Source organism: Sinocyclocheilus rhinocerous, unplaced genomic scaffold (genome assembly GCF_001515625.1).
Source record: "Sinocyclocheilus rhinocerous isolate Xijiao unplaced genomic scaffold, SAMN03320098_v1.1 scaffold1579, whole genome shotgun sequence".
Taxonomy (NCBI): domain Eukaryota; kingdom Metazoa; phylum Chordata; class Actinopteri; order Cypriniformes; family Cyprinidae; genus Sinocyclocheilus; species Sinocyclocheilus rhinocerous.
The window spans coordinates 152,522-178,138 of NW_015632470.1; the positions used below are offsets into that span (position 1 = coordinate 152,522).

Here is a 25,617-nt window from a genome sequence, read left to right on the forward strand (position 1 = left end):
AAAGGTATGGCTAGTAGAGATCTTTTTTTTTTTTTTTTACAGCCAGATAACAAAAATGTTTACTTCAGTTAAAGAATAAACTGTTAACTTCAAAGAAAACATTTAATTTAATTTAATTTCATTCATAAAATGACAATTTGTGCTGTTTGACAAAAGGGGAAAAAACAACAAACCAATGTTATTACTGCATATGCTTCTCAGAATATAAAATTAGTTAAAAGTTGTGTTTTACTATAACAAATGAAACATAAATTCAAAAAATTATGTCTAAATATGTTTTTTTTAAACAAAATTTATTTAGCCTAGTTCATATACAGTACTGCTCAATGTAAGCTACACTCTAAAAAATGCTGGGTTAAATACAACCCAGTGCTGGGTAAAATAGGGACAAACCCAGCAATTGGGTTGTTTTGACCCAGCGGTTGGGTTGCTACCCAGAAGGTTGGGTTAAACAACCCAATTGCTGGGTTTGTCCCTATTTTACCCAGCACTGGGTTGTATTTAACCCAGCATTTTTTAGAGTGTACTGCAACATTAATATCTAAGAATGATCTGATTGTGAGTTTATTTAGCTATTTATTGACATGATTAATTAATAATTAATTAACAGTAAAAATAAAAAACATTGTTAAAAATTAACAATTAATAACGTGACCATAAATTAATAGGAAGAGGCGTATGTTCAACTTGACATCTATACAATGACGCCTTCTTCATAATGCGTTGGCCAATCGCCTGCACACCCTACAACAATCTTTCGAGTGTACTTGTGTCCTCTGTATTCATATTCGGGGTGTCTCTCCCCTCTGATTAATGTATACATACAGGAAATGGCTTGTTGCTCATATACAAGTCTCTGTTTTCTGGGAGCCGAGTACCTCCTCCAGTACAAACTGCTTTAACTTGGTTGTTATTTGCTAGTGAAGGTGTGGACTTCTTTGCAGCTGTTGTCATTTTGGGATCCCGTGATGTACAGATCTCACTGTCACATCTCTGCACATTCATGGCTCCAAACTCATGCTGCCTGATGAATTTCTTATAACGAATGAAATTCTTATAATTTCTTATTAAGCTGCTTTACTTCTTCTGTTTGACCATAAGTCGACAGTGAGGCACACAGGACCAGTAGCAGAATCACGGTGTGATGAATCCCCATGACCTGGTCAGCAAAACATAAACCATAAAAAAAGTGTTGTTGTTTTTTGGAGATTAATGAAGAAAATCATTTTGACGACATACCTTGCTCTTCTTGACAAAGCAATATTTTGTTCCACCAGCTGTCTTCTTCTGTCTATAAGCTGTAAGAGAATCAAAAGCAGGTAACTAACAAATCGTGAAAACAATAGCACATGAAAAAGGTTCTAAAAACTCTGCTGTAATATTACTAACCAGCTGCAGTTGAGACTTTATTGCTGTTAGTAATGCTGCTGTTTTTTTTATCATAAACCCCACAAAGACCTAAACATGTAACCTGATTAACAGTTAATGTTTAACAAGTACTCAAACTAGAAGAAATCAATAAAAACGTCTCTTTGATTTTTGCAGTATTACACAGTGGGTGTATAATGTATTTTATGTTGCTTATGCTTCATGGCCAAACACATTGCAAGCTTTACAAAAGGACATAAAATACAATAGGCTAATCTAGTATTTATATGTACGACATTTATTGATCTAAGTTAATGTTAATTCATAATTAACCCATTCATTCAGTGTTTTGAACATTATTGATAGGCCACCTCTTTTGATATTAGCAACTTAAAAGGAAGAAATACCAGTGTACAAACAGAGAATTATTCATTAAAACATGAAAAGTCTCACATTGTTGGGCATCTGAAGTCTGTTTTCCAAGGCTTATTTTAGTATATGTGGTGTTCAGGGGTGCAGAGTCCAGACATCATAGGTTTAAATATTTGCAATGCCAGGTATCTGTCGATGGCACGGCTTCAAAATAAACAAGTGACTCTATAGCCTTTCCCTGACAATGATTGTAAGGATTTAAAATGTGATTCCTAATCAAAATGTCAAATTCATCTATATGCAAAGAAACAAAAATCTCAAAGAGAGCGGAGATAAAACTTTTCAGATCCAGTTTGCTTATTTTCAGTTACTCTTCTGCACCAGTATACCATCATTGAGGTTGTTTGTTCTGGTTGTCAAAGTGCATATGCTTAGACATATAATGCAATGGTGCTTCAAACGACCCAAGTTCGAGTCCCTCCAAAATACCATTTTAATGTACATTAACTAGCACAGAAAAGGAGAAGACATCAGTCAGATGCTTGAGATGACCACCAGAAACTAGCCTATCTATAAGCACATAGTTACGTATATATATATATACAGATACCAGGAAGTTCTAATTTCAATATCTGATATTTCAGGAAAATCTTACTCGATTATGATTTGATTAAAAGGCACGTTTGTAGTACACATAAAAAAAAAAGTAATCCATTGTGCACATAAATTATTCAGTTCAAGCAGCTGACTGACACCGTCCTCTAATCCTCCAATCAAATCATTTCAATCCTTTCGACAATTACGATCCCCTAAAATCTAGAGTATGATGAAAACCATAGAGGGCTGTAACTGGGAATTTTTCATAAATTGGCTCAGGGTTTGAGCAACTTATCTCAGACATGAAGCACCTAACTGGGCCTCTGATAAAACTGCCTGCTACAAATGTGGAGAGACACAGAAAACTGAACACAGCCTGAGGAGAGGTCACCTCATAACATCAATAACAACACTGGCAATATAAGCAAATGTAGTAACACCTTTGAAGATTAATGCTATCAAAGAATGAACAGGATTTTGCCAGATTTTCATCTATCATCCTCCGACATACTTAGTTCTTTGTTCTTCTTATCCCATTTTATTTATGTATTTATTTATTTATTTGCACTGGAATGAGTACAGGAAAATAAATTAACCTGGGAGAAAATTACATTCTGACCTTTTTTTTAAATCTTTGATAGTACACATTTAGAAGGCTTTCTCAGAAATCCATATATGTCATGTACCATTCTTAAATGTAGATTTGTCAAAGAAAAGTATAAATACATCCATACATTTTAAAGAAAAGGCAGAATTTGGTTCAGTAATGAAAATGGTAATTGAGTTCCTGAATGCAAAAAAAAAATAAAAAATTATATATATATATATATATATATAGACAGGCATACTTATTCATACATTAACTCATTGATATTTTAAAGTTTTATTTTATTTTATTTTTATTTTTTAAGTACTTCATATAATAACCTACTTGCCTCCACTTGCCTTTTTTTTAAAAGTATGATGAGATGCTCCTGTCTGGGACCAAATTATGTCTCGCACCAAATGTATTTACAGATTGAGAAACATGATTGGAACACCGCTCAAATAATCATCTTGAGAAACAGGAACACATTTCTCGTGCCTGTGTGAACACTTCAATCCACAGCTCAAGTCAGCGAAAAGTGATTACGCCATTACTGCATCTGCATCTGTGAACATCATGTAAATGTATAGCATCAATCTGCATGCTCAGACAAGACCCTTTTCCCCATCTCACAAGACATCCAGTCAGCCCGTTGAAATGTAACCTCTCACTTCATTTGACCAACTGCTTAAAACCAATTATAAATGAAAGCCAGTGATGTCTGGTTCTGGATGCTGAGATGAGTTCCATTTGATGAGAACGAGAGGAGACGATGAGGAGTGGCAGCTGTGGGATTTTGGCCCGGTGACACAGTAAGGCGGACGGGTTGAGACACATTATTCAGAATCCTCTGTGACAAACAAAATGAAGCACAAGATGAGATTCAATCCCTCTGCTTTCCGCTCTGTGACGGGAGGTTTGCCCTGTAATTTGAATGACATCAGCCCTTCAGAAAGATCATCACACAAATTTAGGATTACTGGTTTCTTGAAAGTGAGAGTGCCATTGTTATTGCATACTATTTAGAAATATCATAGATAAGAAATATCATAGAATAAAGCAAACCAGTCAACCTAAAAATAAAATATTATTACAGTTGGTCTAGGACAAAGCTTTTCAATATTTTAGACCCCAAATATCATCCTCATCCCCTCTGAACCCCATTCCAAGACATAAAAGTCACATATTTTATGTATAAAGACCTAATTTATACTCTGAAAACTTAATATTATAAATGTGGAAAATATTTAGTTTCTTTTGTTACATTATGTTTTTTTTTCTATTCACTGCAATACTGTACCTTTAGATGTATTATTTATTTATTTATTTATGTATTTATTTATTTATTTATCAAATGCTTTGTTTATTTCTATCTTTTTATTTGTTTAGTTTAATCTTATTATTACTTTGTTTTTTATGATTTATTTTATTTTATCTAGTGGTGGTAGGGATACTACTCGTGGCACGAGATCTCGCGAGATCCGACTGGTCTCGCGAGAACGTGATGATATCCTCGCAAATATTATTACAGTTGGTCTAGGACAAAGCTTTTCAATATTTTAGACCCCAAATATCATCCTCATCCCCTCGGAACCCCATTCCAAGACATAAAAGTCACATATTTTATGTATAAAGACCTAATTTATACTCTGAAAAATTAATATTATAAATGTGGAAAATATTTAGTTTCTTTTGTTACATTATGTTTTTTTTTCTATTCACTGCAATACTGTACCTTTAGATGTATTATTTATTTATTTATGTATTTATTTATTTATCAAATGCTTTGTTTATTTCTATCTTTTTATTTGTTTAGTTTAATCTTATTATTACTTTATTTTTTATGATTTATTTTATTTTATCTAGTGGTGGTAGGGATACTACTCGTGGCACGAGATCTCGCGAGATCCGACTGGTCTCGCGAGAACGTGATGATATCCTCGCAAAACAATTTGCAGTGTTTACATTACAGCTGCACGATTAATCGTTTAAAGGTTTTTTATGATTTATTTTATTTTATCTAGTGGTGGTAGGGATACTACTCGTGGCACGAGATCTCGCGAGATCCGATGTGTCTCCCGAGATCCGACTGGTCTCGCGAGAACGTGATGATATCCTCGCAAAACAATTTGCTGTGTCTACATTAGAGCTGCATGATTAATCGGTTAAAGATCGCGGTCTCGATTCAAACACGTGACCCACGCGATCTTATTCCTGAATGACAAAGATCCAGCTATGTCTATTACGACTGTTTCACATCGCGAGCATCAGTAGAGCGTGAGAAGCGCGTTTTGTCGCTGACCATGTTAATGAATCATTCATGCTGCTGCTGATCCAGAAAGAGCACAAACAGTCTTTTCAACCACACATCATTATTTCTGTCTTATAGACATTTAAATAGCATAAGTACTGGGATAAAAGTTTATAGTTTGGGTATAAACACTTATTCTCTACAGTAGCGATCAAAACGAAAGCATCTTAACACTGGTATACTGTAACGCTTATCCGCTTCCGCCAGGAGGTGGCGACAACTGGCCGTTTAAAAAAAAGTATTTGTCATTGAATCATTCATTCAGGAGATTCCAATTGTGAAACAGGTCTTTATGAATTGAGACTCCATTGATTTTTTATTTTTTTAATTTTGTTCAAATTAATATATATATTTTTAAAAGACTTAAAGCAATGAACATTTTGTCAGAACCACTAGTAAATTACATTATTTTGTTTAGTTTTCTAATCCTTTTTTCTTCAGAATCGTGAGAGAATCGTGATCTCCAATTTATATATAAAAAAACATGATTCTTAATTTATCCAGAATCGTGCAGCTCTAGTTTACATGTTGTTTATTGCTGCATATAATTCATTAAAATAGAAGTTTAATTTGATAAAGTACAAGTTGATTTAAAAATGCACCTACATTTTTTGCATTTTGTTTTTCAGTTGAATAAAAGACTATATATTCCCTATATATTTCATCATTGAGGATTTCTTTAAAAAAGTCTAAAAATCTCATCTCGTCTCGTTCTCGTGAACCCAGTCTCGTGTCTCGTCTTGTCTTGTGGGATAAGTGTCTCGTCACACCCCTAGGTTTAAGGTTAAAAAAACACATTATTTTCCACATACTGTACATTATTGTTTCTCCTCTATACCCCGCCTTTCTGAAACGCGTCAATTTTTACAAAGCTCATCGGTCTGAAAAGCGAGGTGTGCTCTGATTGGCCAGCTATCCAGTGCGTTGTGATTGGCCGAATACCTCAAGCGTGAGACGGAAATGTTACGCCCCTCACCATACTGTGATGCCGTGTCAGGCCGGAGCGACGAGACATAAACTTTGGATTTGAGACTTTAGTCTTTGCAACCCTACAGATCTTCTTTATGCACCAAGAGCTTGTAACACTCCAAAGAGAAAGGAAAAATTTTAATCGCATCATATGACCCCTTTAATTATTCTGTGACTTGGAATTTATCTGTTGGTTGGACAAAATCAGACAAAGTATGTGAATATTGTCTTTAAAATGTAAGTTACTCTATATATAAACTGATTGTTTATTGGACAATATGACACTCGCAATGGTTCTACTTGGATAAACATCGGTGTACTATTAATAACTTATTTAAGGCTAAAGTACCCACCTTATTAAAGACAGCTCCATTTGTTCCAAATGTCACAAAACACTGACATTTTTAACAACTATAGAGCAGTAACATGCTTATGGTCTTCTTGGTGAGTTTGGTGAAGAGGTAGTGGCCAAGGTGGGTTCAGTCAATGATCTTACCTATTTTCCTTGTTTTAGAGTTTAAAGCTACTCTGTGCTTGGTTTTTGCCAGCAGGTGTCTTTGAGAGGGAGTAAAATCTTGATGCCTTTCTTAGCTGAGTGGATCTTTTGCTGCAACCTGACCTTTTTTTTGTTTTTATTTGCACTCCCTTTAAACTCCTTTAGTCTTTGTGGCTTGAATAGTCCCACCAACAACGGGGCATTTGGTCCCTGTGGAGGGACAAAAAAAAAAAAAAAACGGAGAAAAAAAAAAAGAGGGAAATATATGCAGCTATTGTATGAGTATTTGTTTGCTTGGCCACACTATTCCCACAAGCCTTAAGCCCTTGCAGTGTGTTCTGTAATGTACACATCAATAATGCATTGCAATGTTTGCACAAGGTCTGTTTAGTTCTTACTACAGCCTAACAGAGGAGTCATTGGCAAGTAATTCTGTAATCCTAAACACCTTGGCTCTTTGAGATAATTGTTACAATAGCAAGCATTTTAATATGTTCAAACTTTTTCCTCTGTTCCAAAGTAGCAATTGTTTTCTACCTTATTTGTGGACATTAAAATTGAAAAGGAAATAAAATGGTATTCTATTTACAGAATACGTTTTGTAATGCAACAGCTTTCAGAGGAACTAAAAAGCTTCACCAAGTCAAGGCTGAAAACAAAAGATGCTCAGATTGAAATATCAGTTACATAAGGTTTTAATTTTTTGTATATATTAAAAAGCATGGCAATTAAATTGGATCACAGCAAATAACTATTTAAAGGGCGTCTTAGTCATAAAAGGAATAGTTCACCCAAAAATGAAAAATTGCTGAAAATTTACTCAGGCCTCAGGCCAGATTTGAAGAAATTGTGCATTACATCACCAATGGATCCTCTGCAGTGAATGGGTGCTGTCAGATTATTGTTCAAACCACTGATCTATATATATGACCATGCAAGGCGAAATAACGCATAAATACAAAGCATAAATCTTTATTCAGATTTCATGAGCACTTTGTCATTTGAAATGCATATGCATATGCATCTGATATTCGCTATGGTAATGTATAGGACACGTAACTTTTTAATACGCAGGGGAAATTCATGACATTAAACAAATAACCATTTACATGCTCAGGAGGTTTGTGTTGTAATAATGCACAGGGATGCTTCAGATATAAAAACGCTGACTCGTTAGGTGATGTTTTCTCATTAAAATCGTATGATTTTCTATAGAATGTATGGGAATACTAGGGAATACCAATATGGCGGTGTGGCGGCTTCACTTTTATGAGATCATGAGCAATCCAGTTCTCTATTATAGATCAATGGTTCAAACAGCTGATAAAAACATCCCAATAGTCCACAAGTAAACCACACAACTCCAGTCTAAAAATCCATTGGTCCATTGGTGAGCAAGTGATGTAATGTTAAATTTCTCCAAATTTCTCCAAAAGACATGCTTATGATTTTCAGATCAGATTTTAGTAACTGCCAAATGAGTGACAGTTAAAGGAAAGTATATGTTGTTTACCAATATACAGTAAAATTAAAAGTCAGTTTTTTAAAGGGGTCCTATTATGCTCTTTTACAAAGTCTTGATTTTGTTTTGGAGAAAAAAAAAAAGAGAGAAAATATATGCAGCTATTGTATGAGTATTTGTTTGCTTGGCCACACTATTCCCACAAGCCTTAAGCCCTTGCAGTGTGTTCTGTAATGTACACATCAATAATGCATTGCAATGTTTGCACAAGGTCTGTTTAGTTCTTACTACAGCCTAACAGAGGAGTCATTGGCAAGTAATTCTGTAATCCTAAACACCTTGGCTCTTTGAGATAATTGTTACAATAGCAAGCATTTTAATATGTTCAAACTTTTTCCTCTGTTCCAAAGTAGCAATTGTTTTCTACCTTATTTGTGGACATTAAAATTGAAAAGGAAATAAAATGGTATTCTATTTACAGAATACGTTTTGTAATGCAACAGCTTTCAGAGGAACTAAAAAGCTTCACCAAGTCAAGGCTGAAAACAAAAGATGCTCAGATTGAAATATCAGTTACATAAGGTTTTAATTTTTTGTATATATTAAAAAGCATGGCAATTAAATTGGATCACAGCAAATAACTATTTAAAGGGCGTCTTAGTCATAAAAGGAATAGTTCACCCAAAAATGAAAAATTGCTGAAAATTTACTCAGGCCTCAGGCCAGATTTGAAGAAATTGTGCATTACATCACCAATGGATCCTCTGCAGTGAATGGGTGCTGTCAGATTATTGTTCAAACCACTGATCTATATATATGACCATGCAAGGCGAAATAACGCATAAATACAAAGCATAAATCTTTATTCAGATTTCATGAGCACTTTGTCATTTGAAATGCATATGCATATGCATCTGATATTCGCTATGGTAATGTATAGGACACGTAACTTTTTAATACGCAGGGGAAATTCATGACATTAAACAAATAACCATTTACATGCTCAGGAGGTTTGTGTTGTAATAATGCACAGGGATGCTTCAGATATAAAAACGCTGACTCGTTAGGTGATGTTTTCTCATTAAAATCGTATGATTTTCTATAGAATGTATGGGAATACTAGGGAATACCAATATGGCGGTGTGGCGGCTTCACTTTTATGAGATCATGAGCAATCCAGTTCTCTATTATAGATCAATGGTTCAAACAGCTGATAAAAACATCCCAATAGTCCACAAGTAAACCACACAACTCCAGTCTAAAAATCCATTGGTCCATTGGTGAGCAAGTGATGTAATGTTAAATTTCTCCAAATTTCTCCAAAAGACATGCTTATGATTTTCAGATCAGATTTTAGTAACTGCCAAATGAGTGACAGTTAAAGGAAAGTATATGTTGTTTACCAATATACAGTAAAATTAAAAGTCAGTTTTTTAAAGGGGTCCTATTATGCTCTTTTACAAAGTCTTGATTTTGTTTTAGGGCTGTACTAGAACAGACTCTCATACTAGGTTGATCGAAACACATTATTTTTCACATATTTTACATTATTACAACACCTCTCTCCCCAGTCTGGCATGAACGGCTCGAATAGTTCCTGTATCAAATGAAGGCCCGCCTTCTGAAATACGAAATGTGCTGTGATTGGTTAGCTGGGCCAGTGTGTGCTGAAAAGTGAAAAAGCATAATAGGACCCCTTTAAGGGGAGATTTTATACCTGTTGTACTCTGCCTATAATGTAAAAATACAAATACCACATAAAAAGAAAAACTACAAGGGGCATTATTTACTGGCAGTGAATCAGGCTCTTTGCTCTATGACTATACATTCTACAGCAACTAGAGGGCAGTAAATATTTCCACATCAGGTGTTCTATTGACTACCATTTTCTTACATCTGCTTAGGTTAACATTCGCTGTACAGATCATTTTTATTTAGGCATAATATGGCCTTTGAGTTGTGAATGTATAAAAAAAAATATTTAATTGATATGCTTTTGATACGTTTTATATTCGCCTCTCAGCCAAAAGGGCATTTTTGAGTGGGTGAGATGAAAGGCATCCGCTTCTCTAAATAAAGCGCAGCCAACAACATTAAGAGGACACAGCTGAAGCTAACATCCCTGAACTTAAGACACTGAGCTAAGAGAAAGAGATAGAGGGAGAGAGAAAGCTAGAGACACAAAGAGCAGATACTAAGCGGCTGGCAGCCAGAGGAGAGGGGAGGCTCAAAGCCTAAGGAGACGTCTTTTGCATAATGACATGTTACTTCTCGATTTACGCTTTCCTGGCCCAGGCCTCATAAGTGCTGCATCTGTTTACAAGCACACCACTTTTCCAAGGAGCGCCAATCTATTCGGCATTCATGAGAGATCTCTTAAGAGTCCCCAGCTGGAAAAATTCAGACAAGGAAAAAAAAAAAAGAACCCAAAGCAAACAAAAAAAAACCCTAATCCATTTTTGCAGATCTCTTTCACATTATGTTTTCAGATTTGATTGAGAGCCAAAAATGAAAAAAAAAAAAAACGAACATCAACAACAGCTTCCAGCGCTGACAGAAATAGAGCTGTATTTTGAACATGACATCTGCTTTTGGTTTTGTTGCTTGAGTGGTCCGGTTTCTGTCACTTGAATGCTTAATTTTCTTTGCTTCTTGTTATATGTCCAGTGTCTGAAGGCTCAGCTGTTCTCCAGACCAATTCATGACAAGTGGCACAGGAGAGACGAGACAACCAGACAGCTAAAAGAGAGACAGTGTGGGCAGCTGTGGGCTGTAGTCATCTGATCCATGAGTCACATTGTCATTTCAACAAGCAATGACCAGGGTAAGGTGTTCTTGCTTTGATGCACAGTGTATCTTAAATACACTATACAAACTCTCTGTTCTGGACTCATACAGTGATGTTCATCTATATTATGAAGCAAAACCAATTAAACAACACTCATTTTACACTCGTTTATAGATCAACTCATAAAGATTCATTATTTCAGTCATTTATTGTACTTTAAAACAGGACTCTTCAACATTTTTGTGGACAAGGACTTCTTAGCGGATAGAGAGATGGTCTAAAACCTAAAATCTGGCTTAAAATAACATGTTATTAGTATACTGTTTACAAAGTTTTATATGATACTCAGGGTAAAAAGCCATTACAATAATGAATACTGATGTACAGAGACATACATTATCGTTCAAAAGATTTTTACAAATATTTTTAAAATAAGTCTCTTATGCTCACCAAGTCTGCATTTATTTAACCAAAAATACAGTAAAAACAGAAATATTGTGAATTATTATTACAAGAATTATTACAAAACAAAAATTAAACAATAAAAATGAAATAATTGTTATCGATTTTAATATATATATATATATATATATATATATATATATATATATATATATATATATATATATATATATATATATATATATATATATATATATATATATATATATATATATATATATATATATATATATATATATATATATATATATAATCTTACTTGTGCATTTAAATTTTATTTAATGCATTTTTATGTGGGACAGTGGGAGGAACAAGTAAATATTTAGTTGAACTCAAGTTTCTTAACTTTAGCTTTGGTTGAACATAACATTGTTTTTGTTTAACACATATTTACATTTTTTTGTGACAATAATTAGTTTGAGAACAATAATTGGCAGACCAGCAGTACCGCCATGGACCTCTTGTAGAAGACCTTTGCTTTAAGTCATACATTTAATTTCATTACTAAAATAATGTTGACAGGTATCCAAACATACATTTCAGGAATTTTCCCCCCAGCAAATCTGTATTTGCATGTAGAGGAGATAAAATAACTCTCGAAGCGGCACCCTGCGACTCACATTCATCAGTTCTCCATATTCCTAGAGATAAGATTACCATTTTATGAGTTTCTCTGACTACTCTGACAGTTATGAGTTTAGCGTGATTCATTACGGTGAGAAACAACACACACACACACACACACACACACACACAAAACAAACTGATGAGGTAGCCTGAATCCAACCCTGATGTAGCTGTTTTACAAAGGGAAAGATGGAGTGGTGCCCGAACGAGACGTTAGCTTTGAGGGCCAAGGCTTGAAAGACGAATGAATGTTTTTGCAGGTTGATGGAAGAGACAGGAAAAAACAAAGGAGGAGGGTTAGAGGGGATAGCTAAGTGACTAATCGTGTCAAATAGCTCATCGAAAACAAACCCACATATTTAGATGCACATGTTATGATTTTAATGAGGCAAAATGACACAAGCAGAGACCTAACAGACCACTTGATGGCAGCCAAGCACAACCTATGAGAAAGAAAAGTCTGGCACGTGATGGATTGTGCCACATTTGTCATCTAAACTGACAGACTCAGTGGAGGAACAGCTTTACAGTGCATCCATAATGTATGTGATTGCTCATGCCATTACAGTCGCATTCCTTAGAGATTATACCAGCAATGTAAGGCTGACCGTATAGATGAAGGTGAAAGGCACTGAGAGGCACTGTTGCAAAGGAAGTCAGGAAGATACAATAAGCTTGGAAAGACGTGTGACTTTGAAAATGTTATTAGGAGCTCATCAACCTTCAAAATGGTCATCAAATGCCATGCAGAACATGATTTTCCATAATTCTGTCTTTGCAACATTTATATTAAGTCACTGGAAGTTGGCAATGAGACTCCATATCCTCTTCTGTCCCTCCCAAAAGCAATATGAGTTTTCACAATACTCTTTTTTTAATGTATTTTGCATAATGTATGATTAGGCTTTTTGATCTTCATATTTTATATAGCAGACACAAATACATCTCTCATGCTTTTTTCTCTTCCCCTCATTCTTTATGCAATTTCCCCCCTCTCTCTTTAGAAATACAGTAGCTTTGCACACGTTTCCGAGAAAAGAACAGCGTTTCTTACAATGGAGCTTAGAGGAAATGTGTCTGGAAAGATTTCTGCATATATCCCTCTTTCTTTTTCATCCCTGTACGAGCTGTTGGGTCAGGTTTGTCTTTTGCTCCATGTGTTACCTTTCTCATCCATTTTTTAAAAATTCTGACTATAACTAGTATATCTCTTTAAGTGTCACTCACCAAGAGTGACAACGTGGCCACTCAGATGGTAAACCCACATGTTAATAAAATAAAATAAAATAAAATAAAATACTTTTCTCAATATAAAAAAATAGATATTGGAAAACGACAGAAATACTAACGCTTTTTTTTTTTTTTGCAACAAAAAGGCTGACTGGCCAATTCCTATCCTATTGTGAGAAAAAAACATGACTTAAAATAAAATAAACCATCTCCCTGAGACATACCCCCTTGTCTACTCATTAGCCTGCTATGGAAGAACTCCACATCTATTCCTTGGAAACAATGCTTGGGCCTGTGGTCACCCCAGTGGTTGCCTTAATTTGCTGTGGCCGGGGATTGGATGGCCTCCGTGGTCCAGTTGAAAGACAGTGGATGAAAGGAGAGGACAGCAGTTTGGGTCTGGTTAGATTACACTCTGTCCTTTTCTGCCTGCTTTTAATTTTCCTTATGATTTGCTTTGCTGCTATATGATGGTTGGTAAAATATAAAAAGACACATTCAGTTGTTCTGGAAGCTATGGATGACATGGGTCAACTGTGGACTTTTTATATTGCCCGTAAAGGTAAAACTTATAATTGCTGTGTTTGTACAGTGCCACGAAAATAAAATAAAATAGGGAAAATATACATTAAAAATAATACATAAATACATAATAAAAATATACTTACAAAATTATAAATGAGTATAGTAACTGTAAACAATTTCAAACTATAACTAAATTTAAAGGGGTCATGAGAACTGAGAAATCAAAATTCCCTTGATCTTTTGACATATAAGAGGTCATTGTACTATAAAAACATCCTGTAAGTTTCAGAACTCAAAACTTTCTCGTTAGTCTAAAAACAGCTTATATTGAAGCCAATCTGCCAAAGCGACTTAATAGTGTGGCTAAACACCGCCTCCGCAGAAGATGATCAACGCCTGCTTTTACATCACTGTCTGTTTAGCCCCGCCCACCGATTCGCACATGTAGTAGGTAAATAACGAGAGAGGAAAACGCAGGTCCACGCAGAAACCAAATGATAAAGATGCCTCCAAAGACAAGACGCTGTGTTGGTGCCACGTCAGTAAGAACTTGGTCCTTTGTTCACTTCATTTTACAGAGGATTCATTTACAAACAAGGTACAATTCGAAGCAGGATTTTCAGAAAGATTGAAACTAAAAGACGATGTTGTGCCGACTATATTGGATCTGACAGTAATGTCGCACCACACAAGTACGCTTTTTTGCCTCAAAAACCTGTTCAAGCACTCTTAAAGGCTACTCTTAATGACAGCTGAGTAGATCTGATTAAAACCTGTTATTTTCTGCACCTTTGAACCCCTGAATAGTACTGGCAAAATGTGTGAGTTCGTGATTTTTCATTCTTTTCTTTTCTGCATGGAACTAGCAAATAGAATCCAATGCAAGTCTGGTGATGAGCACTTTGGAAAAACATCACGTTCCATCATTCCCTATCAATCGAGATGTAAGGATCTTTCAGTAGCCCCTTTGACTGATTCCTCCTCAGGCAACAGTGTGCTATCTGGAGCTGCGTGTAGCTCTACCGTGCTAAATGTTCTGCGCTACCCTTTATCAAAGAGATGTGAGAACATCTCCACACCTCTGTGCACCGCAGCTCAGCAGTTATCTGTGGCAGGGATGAAAAAAGAGAGAGGTATTACAACAGTGGATTGACCCCGGTGAACCCTGGGCGGAAGTGAGTCAAAGCGAAAGAGAATGGAGTGTGACTGAAGTTGTTTTACTCTACTCCTGTGATTGCACTGAGCTCTCAATGTGAGTGACAAGGGCTGGCATCCTGCTGGAATGCCTGTGAATCGACATGCCACTCACATGCCGATAACACCCAATAACCCATTGTTATCTAACCTTTAATTCCCAACTCTCTGTCCGAAGCTATTCAGTGGCTCCCCGTAATCCTTGCGTCTTATTTTCTCTTCTCTGACAAGCCCGTGTCCGATTCAATTTGCTCCCTCTTCTGGCTCGCGACCAGGAGGTCAAAAATCTTCCTGTGGCTGGGGGATCAAAGCTTACTGAAATGTGGATGACCTCCAGATGAGCCTCTTTCGGGATCAGGTCTTCTTTTTCTTGAACTGCCTATTGCAGTTACTCATTAGTTGCGCACTGAATCTGCACACACAGAAAGATCCAAGTTCTATACATATTAGACAGCTCTCTAGAAAACTAGATCCTGGTTGGTCAGTCATGGCGTTCTGAATATAGCAGCTGTATTCTTAAAACCTGGCAATTTTAAAAAATGAAAACATGATATGCTATTTGATTTCATTGTTCAAATGCTGCACAAACATATCAACCACTCCATATAACCACTCCCTCTCCTGAATATTAAGCCTCACCTACTGATTAACATATCATTTACTGCACATATTGACATAGAAAAGGCTAAATTAAAAGAGAAAATAATAAACAATAATAATAAAAAAGAAAAAAACAGATTTTGTCTGTATTACCGCATCCAGTGTTGGATTTTGTAACTATTATTGTTATAACAAGTAGCAAATTCTATCTATCTATCTATCTATCTATCTATCTATCTATCTATCAGAAACCAATAAGAGTGCAGTACTCTCCACTCCTATATTTAGATCTATCCTGTAGAGATTTTCACAAAAAATCAGTGCAGAACTATGAAAAAAAGGTCATTCATCATAAGCTACAGCAGTGGTGGTCTCTGCATATGGGTTTGTGTATGCGTGTGAAAGAGAGAGTTTGTGAAATGCTGTCTTTATGAAAGATTACCCACTCTGAGAAGTATGCATTGAAATTCCCGTGTTTAGTAGTGCATATGATTTATCTGCAATGTGTGAATGTGTTTATCTTCTCACTCGTATTGTTTCTAAAGCCAGAAATAGCCTTGAAGCAAGAATGCAGGTACAGGGGAAAAAAACAAAACAAAACGTGAGACATATATTAGTGCCATTGTGCTGTAGCACACAAACTGCTGATTCATGTTTATAGGACCAGCGTGACTCTCGGTTCCGTTAGACACCTCACTGCTGGGACAGACAACTGGAGACAAAAGTTGGCCCACTTAGATCTGCCTTAAAGAAAGTTCTCGGACAGACAGAGCTATTGATGTGATGTGTTCTTCTTTTCTCTCTCCACCGCCATTCCCCAGGAGCACTGGAGAAACCCAAAGAGGTAGCACGCTCAATCTCTCATCTCTTTGCACTCTTCCCCTGTCACTCTTTCATTCAGCGTCAGTCCTTTTCTCACTCATGTGTGGACAGGGTGAGTCCAAACCTCTTGTTTTTCCTAGCGTTTCTTCTTAGTCTTATTTATTTATGGTTTCAGTGAGCTGCCAATCGCAGGTGGTTTGTATGGACCTCTGATGTCCCCTGGCACCATACGCTCAGTGTTTGCATAAAAACCACCAGAGACTGCCAAATCAAAGACAGTGAACCAAAATAAGTTCTTCCTGTGCAATTGGGTCAGTTCCTGAAAAAAAAAAGAGATTCTTGGCCTCCATCAGACTTGTGGTTTTTTATTTAAATTTGGCCTAGCTATGAGAAGAGAGAGAGAGTCCAGTATCAAAGGAAACATACTGTAGAAGCCAGAACTCATTAAATCCCTCAAGGACAATAGGCCATAGTATTGACTTCAAGCTGATCGTGACTCATAATTCAAATAATAATTCAAATTCATTAAATCTGCACTAAAACTGCGACCAACACAGTGAACAGGAAAACATGCCTCCGGTGAAAGCGATACAAAATTAAGACAAATAGCAGCCAAATGAAAGATTCTGATTAGCATTCATTGACTCACACTAAACACAGTATAGTAGGATCTAAAACCTAAGTTCTTCAACTGTGGGCAGTAAATGTCAAGTCCTAATTCATTAATCCTATTTCAACAGCTGAAAAACATACATGAGAACTTATTCAGAAGATTGCTTGTTTGTATGAAAAGACTCAAACAACTTTACAAGGTCAAAGTTTTGAGCTTCTCAATGGCCTCAAGTGCATTTTATTTAAGTTTTTACCATACCAACATCTTCATCATTGAGATAATACATTTCAGTGATCTATAGCAGTGTTTCCCAACCTTTCTTTAGTCGTGGCACCCTTTGGAAATTTTAACAAATTTGTGGCACCCTACAAAATTAATTTTGTCACAATATTTGAATTTCTAACTTCGATATGATACTTTGAAACTAATTTTTGAGTGGACTTTGCTGTTCCGATGAGCATAAATGGTATATGAGTGGAGCACTCAGGGCCGTGAGCGACTGAGCGGAGCACACACACGCATAGAGCGGGATAATACACAGAGCGTCACACCACGTGAAAGTGAATCCTGAACGGTGAACTAATTTTCGGCAGCCGGAATTTCAGTGCATCTCTAATTATTGGCGACATCAGAAATGGATATTATATAATAGCTGCTTTTTTGAACATTTTAGCAATTTAAAAATATTAAAAAAGGATTTTTTACACGGCACCCCTGTTCTCGACAGGCGGCACCCCGGTTGGGAAACACTGATCTATAGAATAGCTATAAAAAAACAGGTAGGCTACCAGAGATTCAGCATGAATTCATTAATATGCTGTTCAAGGATATTATAATCCAAGCTGAATGTTTTTTTTTACTCATGCTTGTTTTTTTTTCTTGTTTTTGATTACAGAGGGCCAGATAATTATCAATTTTAAAAGTCTTTCATAGCTGTTATTGAGAAGAAAATAGGAATGTGATGAAAATGTTGAAGTTTTTGTATTATAAATGCTCTTTAAATTAACGAGCATCTCTATGATTTGACATTGCGTTCTTCTGTTAGGGGACAGTAAAATGGAAAAGCATTTCTAAAAGACAGATTTGAACTCACCTGATTTCTGAGGGACAGAGAGACGGGCTTATTGAGAGTGGAAAACATAGATATAAAAAAAAATCATGAAAATAAAGATAGGCGTTTCATATTAAAATTCTGTCTTATGCTCCTTTGTTAGCAGTGATTGCTAAGGTTAGTGCATTATTAAAACGGAAAGATTAAGAGTTCAAGAAAAGACTGAAAATGTGGCTATTGTGCTGAAATGAACTCAAATGAGATTGCACAGTCAGACAGTGACAGCCAGCTGCAAGCGTATTATAACTTTCTGGCAATGCCAAGTTTTTCATAAATCTCTTAAATGTTCTTTTTAATCAGGGGTGAAAAGCTATGCACATTTACCCTTTTCCAATGTAATGAAACAAAGTGTAAGCCATCTGGATATTCAGTCTGTAGAAAACAGTGGCATATTTGTCAGATTATTTCACATTGTGAAATATAATGTAATTTCTGACTGATAATATTCTCAAATACAATGCAAATGATACAAATGTGGTTCAAAAAGGTAGCAGTACATACATTACGAAGGTACGATTTTAAATTAAACACAGACTTTGACAAAGTAGGTTGTCTAGTGACATCTCAGAGTATGCAAAGGCCCTGAAGCCCTGATAAAAATTTAAGTGTATGAAAACACATGCAAACTTGATGGCATGTGCAAAAAAATATAGCTGATTCACTAACGTCTACTGAGGATCGCAGTTGCACTGCTGTTTTTACGTATTTCCCTTAGTGAATATGTAATTTGGGGCGTGCTTTCATGTAGTGCAAATAGATTAAATTACATTCACAAAGCTATTATCAACATTTTAAGTCATTTTAGAAATGATAGCTGCATGTTTAAATTAATACGACTGAAAAGCAGGTATTGATCTGCTGTCTCTGTGGGCCAAAGGGGTTCTCTCAGGTTTTATCTAATGCACACTAGATTTCTTTTTGGTATAATGTGCTTGGTGGTGTAATGTGCTTAAATATGTAAATAATACTGCATCTGTGAATTCAGGTAAATGTTGTAGAAATGTTGAATATGGGTATTCTGATCAATTATTGTTTCTGATCAATTATTTTGTAGAAATAAATAATATAAATTGAATTGAGCTGCATGGCATTACCATATGCAAAATCCGGCTTTGAATACAGGTGTGTCTAACGGCCAGTTTATTTGCATGTCCACAAAATGCACTCAATTTGTTAAATTGCACATGCACATACCCTATATTTAGGACCTTAATAAATCAAGGCCTTAGGGTATCAACTATGTATGCTCATGTGTGTAGGTCTTTATCATCCTTTTGCATTTGCAAGGAAGTATCATATATTAACATAAAAAACTGTGTAGCCTTTATAAATAGAATCTATGAATTATTGTTGGTTTTTATGTATTTCTTCATGAACAGTTTCTCTCTACAGAGCTACCTCTGTTTACATTAATTTTTCAGTGATGAAAAAAGGATTTCATGTTATTCTATGCAATGAAAGGAACCATTTTATGGTTTTAAGGGGAGTACATGCATGCAGGTAGCACTTCAAAGACTTTTGTTAAAGAAATGAAAAAATACAATACAAACAAGATTATATTTTATGTACTCATCTTTATACTATTGTACATTCAAATGTACGTGTTCACACAGAGTAATGACAAGAAACAGTTTCAAATGTTAATGTCTTTGTCTTTTGACAGCAAGTCAGGTGGAGGTTCGATAACATGACAAGTGGATTGTGATAAAGGTCTGTCCAGATTAAACAAGACCCTAATATTTGTATATTTGAATAACTCCCCCCATGCAGAACAGAGTGCCCAATCAGGACGCAAATGCTGTCACGTCTCAAAATTTCATACAGTTTCTCATGGATACTGCAAACCATTTACTTGAATTATTAATGTGAATATTTGCACACAATTTCAAGGCTCCATTACAGTGATCCAGACAGGATTTGATTTAATTTGGGCAGATTAGATGCAAGCAGACAGTAGGCTGAGACGAAGGGTTAAGGTGATTAGGAGAGATAATCTTGGTCTGGGTGGGTGTGATGGAGATGGAGTGAAAGGTTGTATTAGCCTGTGTTTGCATATGAATACTTCCCAGTGCAGTCAAATTACATTGTTTTCTCAGCCTCGCTTCCTTCCAAAAGGTGGTGAGAGCTTCAGAGAAAATGCCAGGCTTTTTGATCACACTCTCAGTAATATCTTGACGGTGACTGCTAACTTCACCTGCATGCATAAATTATTATTAAAACAACATTAGAAGCTGTTTAAGTCTAATTAAAGTGTATGGTGATGGTATTTCCGTAACAACTCAGGTTAGGCTATGTTGCCCAAGCAGAATGCAATAATGTCAACATTGGAACTGAGAAGAATGGGTTCAAAGTTTTTAAAGAATTACAATTACAGATATGTTGAATATCTTATATTGGAGATTAAGAGATCTGTCTCTACTACTCCGTTGTAAACATTGTAAACTAATGTGTAGCATTAATTAACACATGTATATCTTTCTATTCATCAAAGAATCCTGAAAAAATGATGAGTTTCCATTAGCTAAATATTAAGCTGTTAATATTAACTGTTTTCAACACTGATAATAATAAGAAATGTTTCTTGAGCATCAAATTAGCATATTATAATGACTTTTGAAGCGTCATGTGACTCTGGTGGCTGCTGAAAATTTAGCTTTGCCAATGTGGCAGGGTAGTTAGCCGCTCCCTGTATTGACGTTAGAATATTGTTAGCCTATCAGCAGGCATAGGTGGGTGTATAGGGAATGGGGGCTTGACGTCACGGCTCTAGCGGCGCGGTGGCTGATGGGAAAAATCGCCATATTGTGAGGCCACTTGTTGTGACGCGTCGAGGAAGTTGTAGTCATGGGAAGAACCTGTTGTATTGTTGGATGTAATGTCCGTTCACACGATCGACTTGGCAAGAAATTAGACATGGACTTTCTTTTTATTGTTTTCCGGCCTGGAAACATAATGAAGGGAGTCATGTGTCCGATGTAACCAAGCGGAGACGGATGGCCTGGATATCCGCCATAAGACGCACGGACATACACTTCGCAGACATCCCAAGATCATTAAAAGTGTGTTCCAAGCATTTTCATTCAGGTAAGTGTATAAACTTCACTTAGCAAATGATTGTGTTCTCATTTTGTTCTGTTCCCGAGAGGAGTAGTCATAGGTTTCTCTGCATTTTGTAACTTAGCACTATTCTGTCGACATTGCGGCAAAGTGAGCAAGCTAAGTTAGGCTAGTTCAAATAAAGTGCGCTGAATGAATGTGATCAAAACAAAACACTCAGATATTCCGAGGTGTAACCCAGCCAGAACTAGAGAGCTAGTTTTGATCACTGTGACTGAAGCACGAGAAATTCTCTATAGTATTCCCATTGTTGATTGCAATAATTTGTTTCAATATGGATACTTTTGTCTAAAGGTAAACCAGCATATGAGATGGACGAGTCTCATCCAGACTGGGCTCCAACCCTGCACCTGGGTCACTCTGAAGTCACAGCCACAGTGTCAGATCGGCATGCCCGCAGACAACATAGACATAATTTGAGAGAATCTGAGGGAGGAGGCCAAACTGAACAAAACAACATGAACGAAGATGAGAGAGATGGAGTCCAAGAAGATGCAGAAGAAGAGGGATATGGGGATCAAGCAGAGGCAGGAGCTGCGGAAGAGGAGGAATATAGAGAACAGACAGAAACAGACAAACCAGCTGCTAAGAGACTAAGAGCAGAATGCCAGTTCTGTGAGCAAAGCAGTGCAGAACTATCCCGTCTTTTGCAGGAAAATAGGGAGCTTAGGTCTGAGTTAAACAAGTTTAAGATGGATGAAGAGTTTTTCAAAGATAATACAGAGAAGGTACGATATTATACAGGACTTCCATGTTTTGCAATTTTGTTGTCAATGTTTACTACTGTTAAGCCCTTCCTGCCAGTTGCAAAGAAGCTTTCACAATTTCAAATGGTTTTACTGACACTCATTCGTCTAAGGCTTGATCTTCCAATCCAGCATCTTTCACACATTTTTAATGTGTCACGTAGAACTCTTTCTGCTACCTTTGCCGACACCATAGATGTGCTGTATGCACGCCTTACTCCCTTGTTGTACTGGCCTGAGAGACACTGTTTACAAGCCACAATGCCACATCAATTTTTGGAAGCTTTTGGAAAGCGTGTTGCGATTATTGTTGACTGTTTTGAAATACGTACAGAGAGGCGTCAAATTTAATGGCGCGGGCACAATCCTTTTCCCACTACAAAGGTACACACACAATGAAATACTTGATAGGAATTAAACCCCAAGGCCAAATTTAATTTATTTCAAATGGATGGGGGGGACGAGCATCTGACAAGCACATAACCGAGAATTGTGGGCATCTTAACAAACTGTTGCCTGGCGATTTAGTGTTGGCAGACCGAGGCTTTGATATTAAAGACAGTGTGGGAATGATGTGCGCGGAAGTTAAAATTCCTGCATTCACTAAACGCAGATGTCAACTCGATGCTAAGGATGTGGAAGACACACATGCTATAGCACACCTTAGGATACATGTAGAAAGGGTAATAGGTAGCTTGCGCAATAAATACACACTATTACATAACACAATACCAATTAGTTTGTTGCTTCCCTGTAAGGATGAAGAATTTACCCTTCTTGATAAGATAGTTAATGTTTGCTGTATTCTAGTTAACATGTGTCCAAGTGTTGTTGTAAGGCCAGATGAAACAGAAAAGTGTGCATGTTGAATAGTAGAAATTTTTGGTTTCTATTTGGTGTGTGCTAGTGTGTATGAATGTGTGGTACCCTCCTGAGATTGAACATGTTTGTATTTGGTGTGTGTGTGTACCTTCCTTAGAATGTACATGGTATGCTATTTGTACATTAAATACTTCAGATGAAAATGGATGACAATTTGAGCATTAAAAACATTCTTTTTTAATAATAAAAAATCTCCTGCAAAGTGCAATGTTTAGTTTCTTGTGCTTCTTGTGTTGAACTACTTTGAAACACTGAATTTCAAGTAACAGGCTAATACTCTGAGTCAAGTAAAACACTTACAAAAAAAAAAGTCTTAACTGTGTAGGCCTAAGTGCAAATCTTTCATAAACAACATAACAAACTACTGCTCTCTTTCACTTGGAACATGAAGCTGCATGTCCTTTGAGTAATATTTTGCCACAAGTTCCGGGAGGCACACTTTCTTGAAGAATTCTTGTGCTTTCTGTAGACGAGGTTCCCAGAACTCCTGGTCTGGAAAGACACGCACCACAGTGAAATCGTTTTCAGTCCAAACAACAAGATCACAGTGATTTGATTGGGTGACAACAATCTGTGTCTGAATCTGTGTGTAGAAGCGGTGGTCTCTTTTCAACTGAAGGTTGTTTGAGGACAACTGGAGACAAAAGTCTTTGTCCTTCATGTCCAGTGCCTGCTGGATGCTGCAGGACCGATACTTGAAAGGACATTTCACCTCCAGGCAGCCCTTCCCACAGCATTCACACATAGTCAGGCCATCCGGTGACGCTCCGATTTCAGGGAAGCTGCTGTTAATTATGAAGCCACACGGTTCGATTTTGAAGTTTGTGTGAGATGCAGCTCTGGATTCAGTGTAGGCCTTTCTAGCATCCCCCTCATGACTGATACCCCATCTGGTTTGGACAGTTGATACTGTGTGCTGTGTGTGTGGGTAACACACCTGCTTCAAAACTGTGTGGGATGGCCTCTCCAGAGAGGTGGCATATACAGCATGCATTTTTGACGCTGTAATTCTTCCGCTTCTGTAATCATACCACGCAGACGACAGATGTTGTTGCCTGGTGTACTCTTCTACAGCTGCTGCCTGCTCGTCAGTCACACTTACAGCATTCATGTGCTTCTCACAGACCAGCAAGACAGCCGACAGGTCACTGGCATCTATGCTTTCATCATACAGGGATTTTGCCAGGCATGGAGGTAAAGCAGAGGATGGTGCAGCAGCTGTGTGTTGTGTGTATTGTGCATAGTACTTCTCCATCCCTGACAAACCAACGGCCTTGCTATGGTGCAGTAACGTATCAAGTAGCGGTGATAAATCTTCAAGATTACCTTGAGGAGTTTTCAGTTTCTGTGCCCGACTCCTTATGGCTGGTGTTGTGGACTGCGTATTTATTCGCTGGTCTAATGTCTTCCTTTGCGTAACTGAGGTGGTGTAGTTAATCCTATATCCCACTTCTGGGTGAATCTTGCTCAAGTTACTGGGCAAAACCCAGTATGCTGGCATATCAGTGACAGTCTTTGTGCCACGAATTCGAACTGTTGCCTCCAACTTGAACAAGAGAGCACCTACATGAGTACAGGTCTCAGCTATCACAATGGGCACACTCCACCTTCCCAGCGCTGCTCACAATGACCCAGGGCTTTAGAGGAGGCTCATTCAATCTCTGTGAGTGCATAACCTGTGTACATGCAGAACAACAGTAAATGAAAAGAGCAGTGGACACAAGTATAATAATAATAACAATTATATATATATATATATATTCTGATTAAATATTGTGTAAAGATGTGTGTTTCACTAATCACAGGTAGGTAAGCAAGATGATACACACCTTTGTACGAACGACGGTGTTTTCACAACTCGGCGGTTTGTAGACTTCCAAGTCATGGACCCAGCCATTTGTGAACTGAACGTGGGCTTCCATAGATTTAAAATTACGAAACTGAGCCTCGGTATAAGCACTCACACCACAGACTAAGTATACAAAAATATCTGGAAATGTCAGAGGAGGTAAATCGTCGGGGTCTCGAGTACATTCTCTTGCAGGCACCTCATACGGATCCAGATTTCCGATCAATGCCATCTTTTCCAGGTACCGTTTTCTTGCGTCCGGTAGAAGTTTGTCTCTGTATAGTACATTTCATTCATTTAATCGACTTTTCAACATTGTTTTCGACACATTTTCGTGTAGTAACTGGTTGTTTTAAGTCTCGCCCGATGTGGCCTCACAATATGGCGGCGCCTCTTGTTTGCGTCCCAGAATGCACTGCGCAGTGACGTCGGTTGCCAAGCTCTATAAAGGGCTGATTTGTGTCAGTCGGAGGTGTTACTCAGGTGCCCCCGCCCCCTTTCTGGTACTGGCATTCGACACTGTGTGTTTGTTAGCGGTGTGGCTAATTCAGCCACAGCTCGCTTAGGGTTGATTTTGTGCGTCTATTGGAAAGGTAAGCATTACAGCAGTGTGGTTTAGCGTCTCTTGTATTGGTTTGTTATACTAATGTTAGCATTTCTGTACCATTTATAGCCGTATGAGATGTCAACTGGTTAAAGTTTGTGACTGGTGTTTGGTTGGACTGCCATGTTATTGTTTCTTTTTTTAGTAATATGTTGGAGGGTTCCTGCTACAGTGCACGTGGTTTAGTCTGAACATCAGTCCCCAGAAATACGCTGCTGTCTTGTTGTTTGTTTATTTGTCTAGTTTTGTTTAATTTCGCTTTTGTGCATTAGTTGCTTTTCTTTTA

The 25,617-nt window shown here is 37.0% G+C and overlaps 2 protein-coding genes and 1 pseudogene across 2 annotated transcripts; 1 reads left to right on the forward strand and 2 right to left on the reverse strand.

Moving 5' to 3' along the window:
• Positions 1 to 602: 602 nt before the first annotated feature.
• LOC107742488 (ribonuclease-like 3) lies at positions 603 to 1,458 on the reverse strand (annotated as a pseudogene).
• Positions 1,459 to 20,945: 19,487 nt separating this feature from the next.
• Positions 20,946 to 23,078, forward strand: LOC107742483 (uncharacterized). The gene is made up of 2 exons (XM_016555459.1): positions 20,946 to 21,217; positions 21,545 to 23,078. The coding sequence occupies exons 1-2, from the start codon at positions 21,127 to 21,129 to the stop codon at positions 22,345 to 22,347; spliced, it is 894 nt and encodes a 297-aa protein (XP_016410945.1). The 5' UTR covers positions 20,946 to 21,126; the 3' UTR covers positions 22,348 to 23,078.
• A 60-nt stretch (positions 23,079 to 23,138) lies between these two features.
• LOC107742482 (uncharacterized) lies at positions 23,139 to 25,106 on the reverse strand. Its single transcript, XM_016555458.1, has 2 exons — positions 24,708 to 25,106; positions 23,139 to 24,554 (listed from the first exon to the last, which is right to left on the reverse strand). Exon 2 carries the CDS (start codon positions 24,377 to 24,379, stop codon positions 23,240 to 23,242), a length of 1,140 nt encoding a protein of 379 aa, XP_016410944.1. The 5' UTR covers positions 24,380 to 24,554; positions 24,708 to 25,106; the 3' UTR covers positions 23,139 to 23,239.
• Between the last annotated feature and the right edge of the window lie 511 nt (positions 25,107 to 25,617).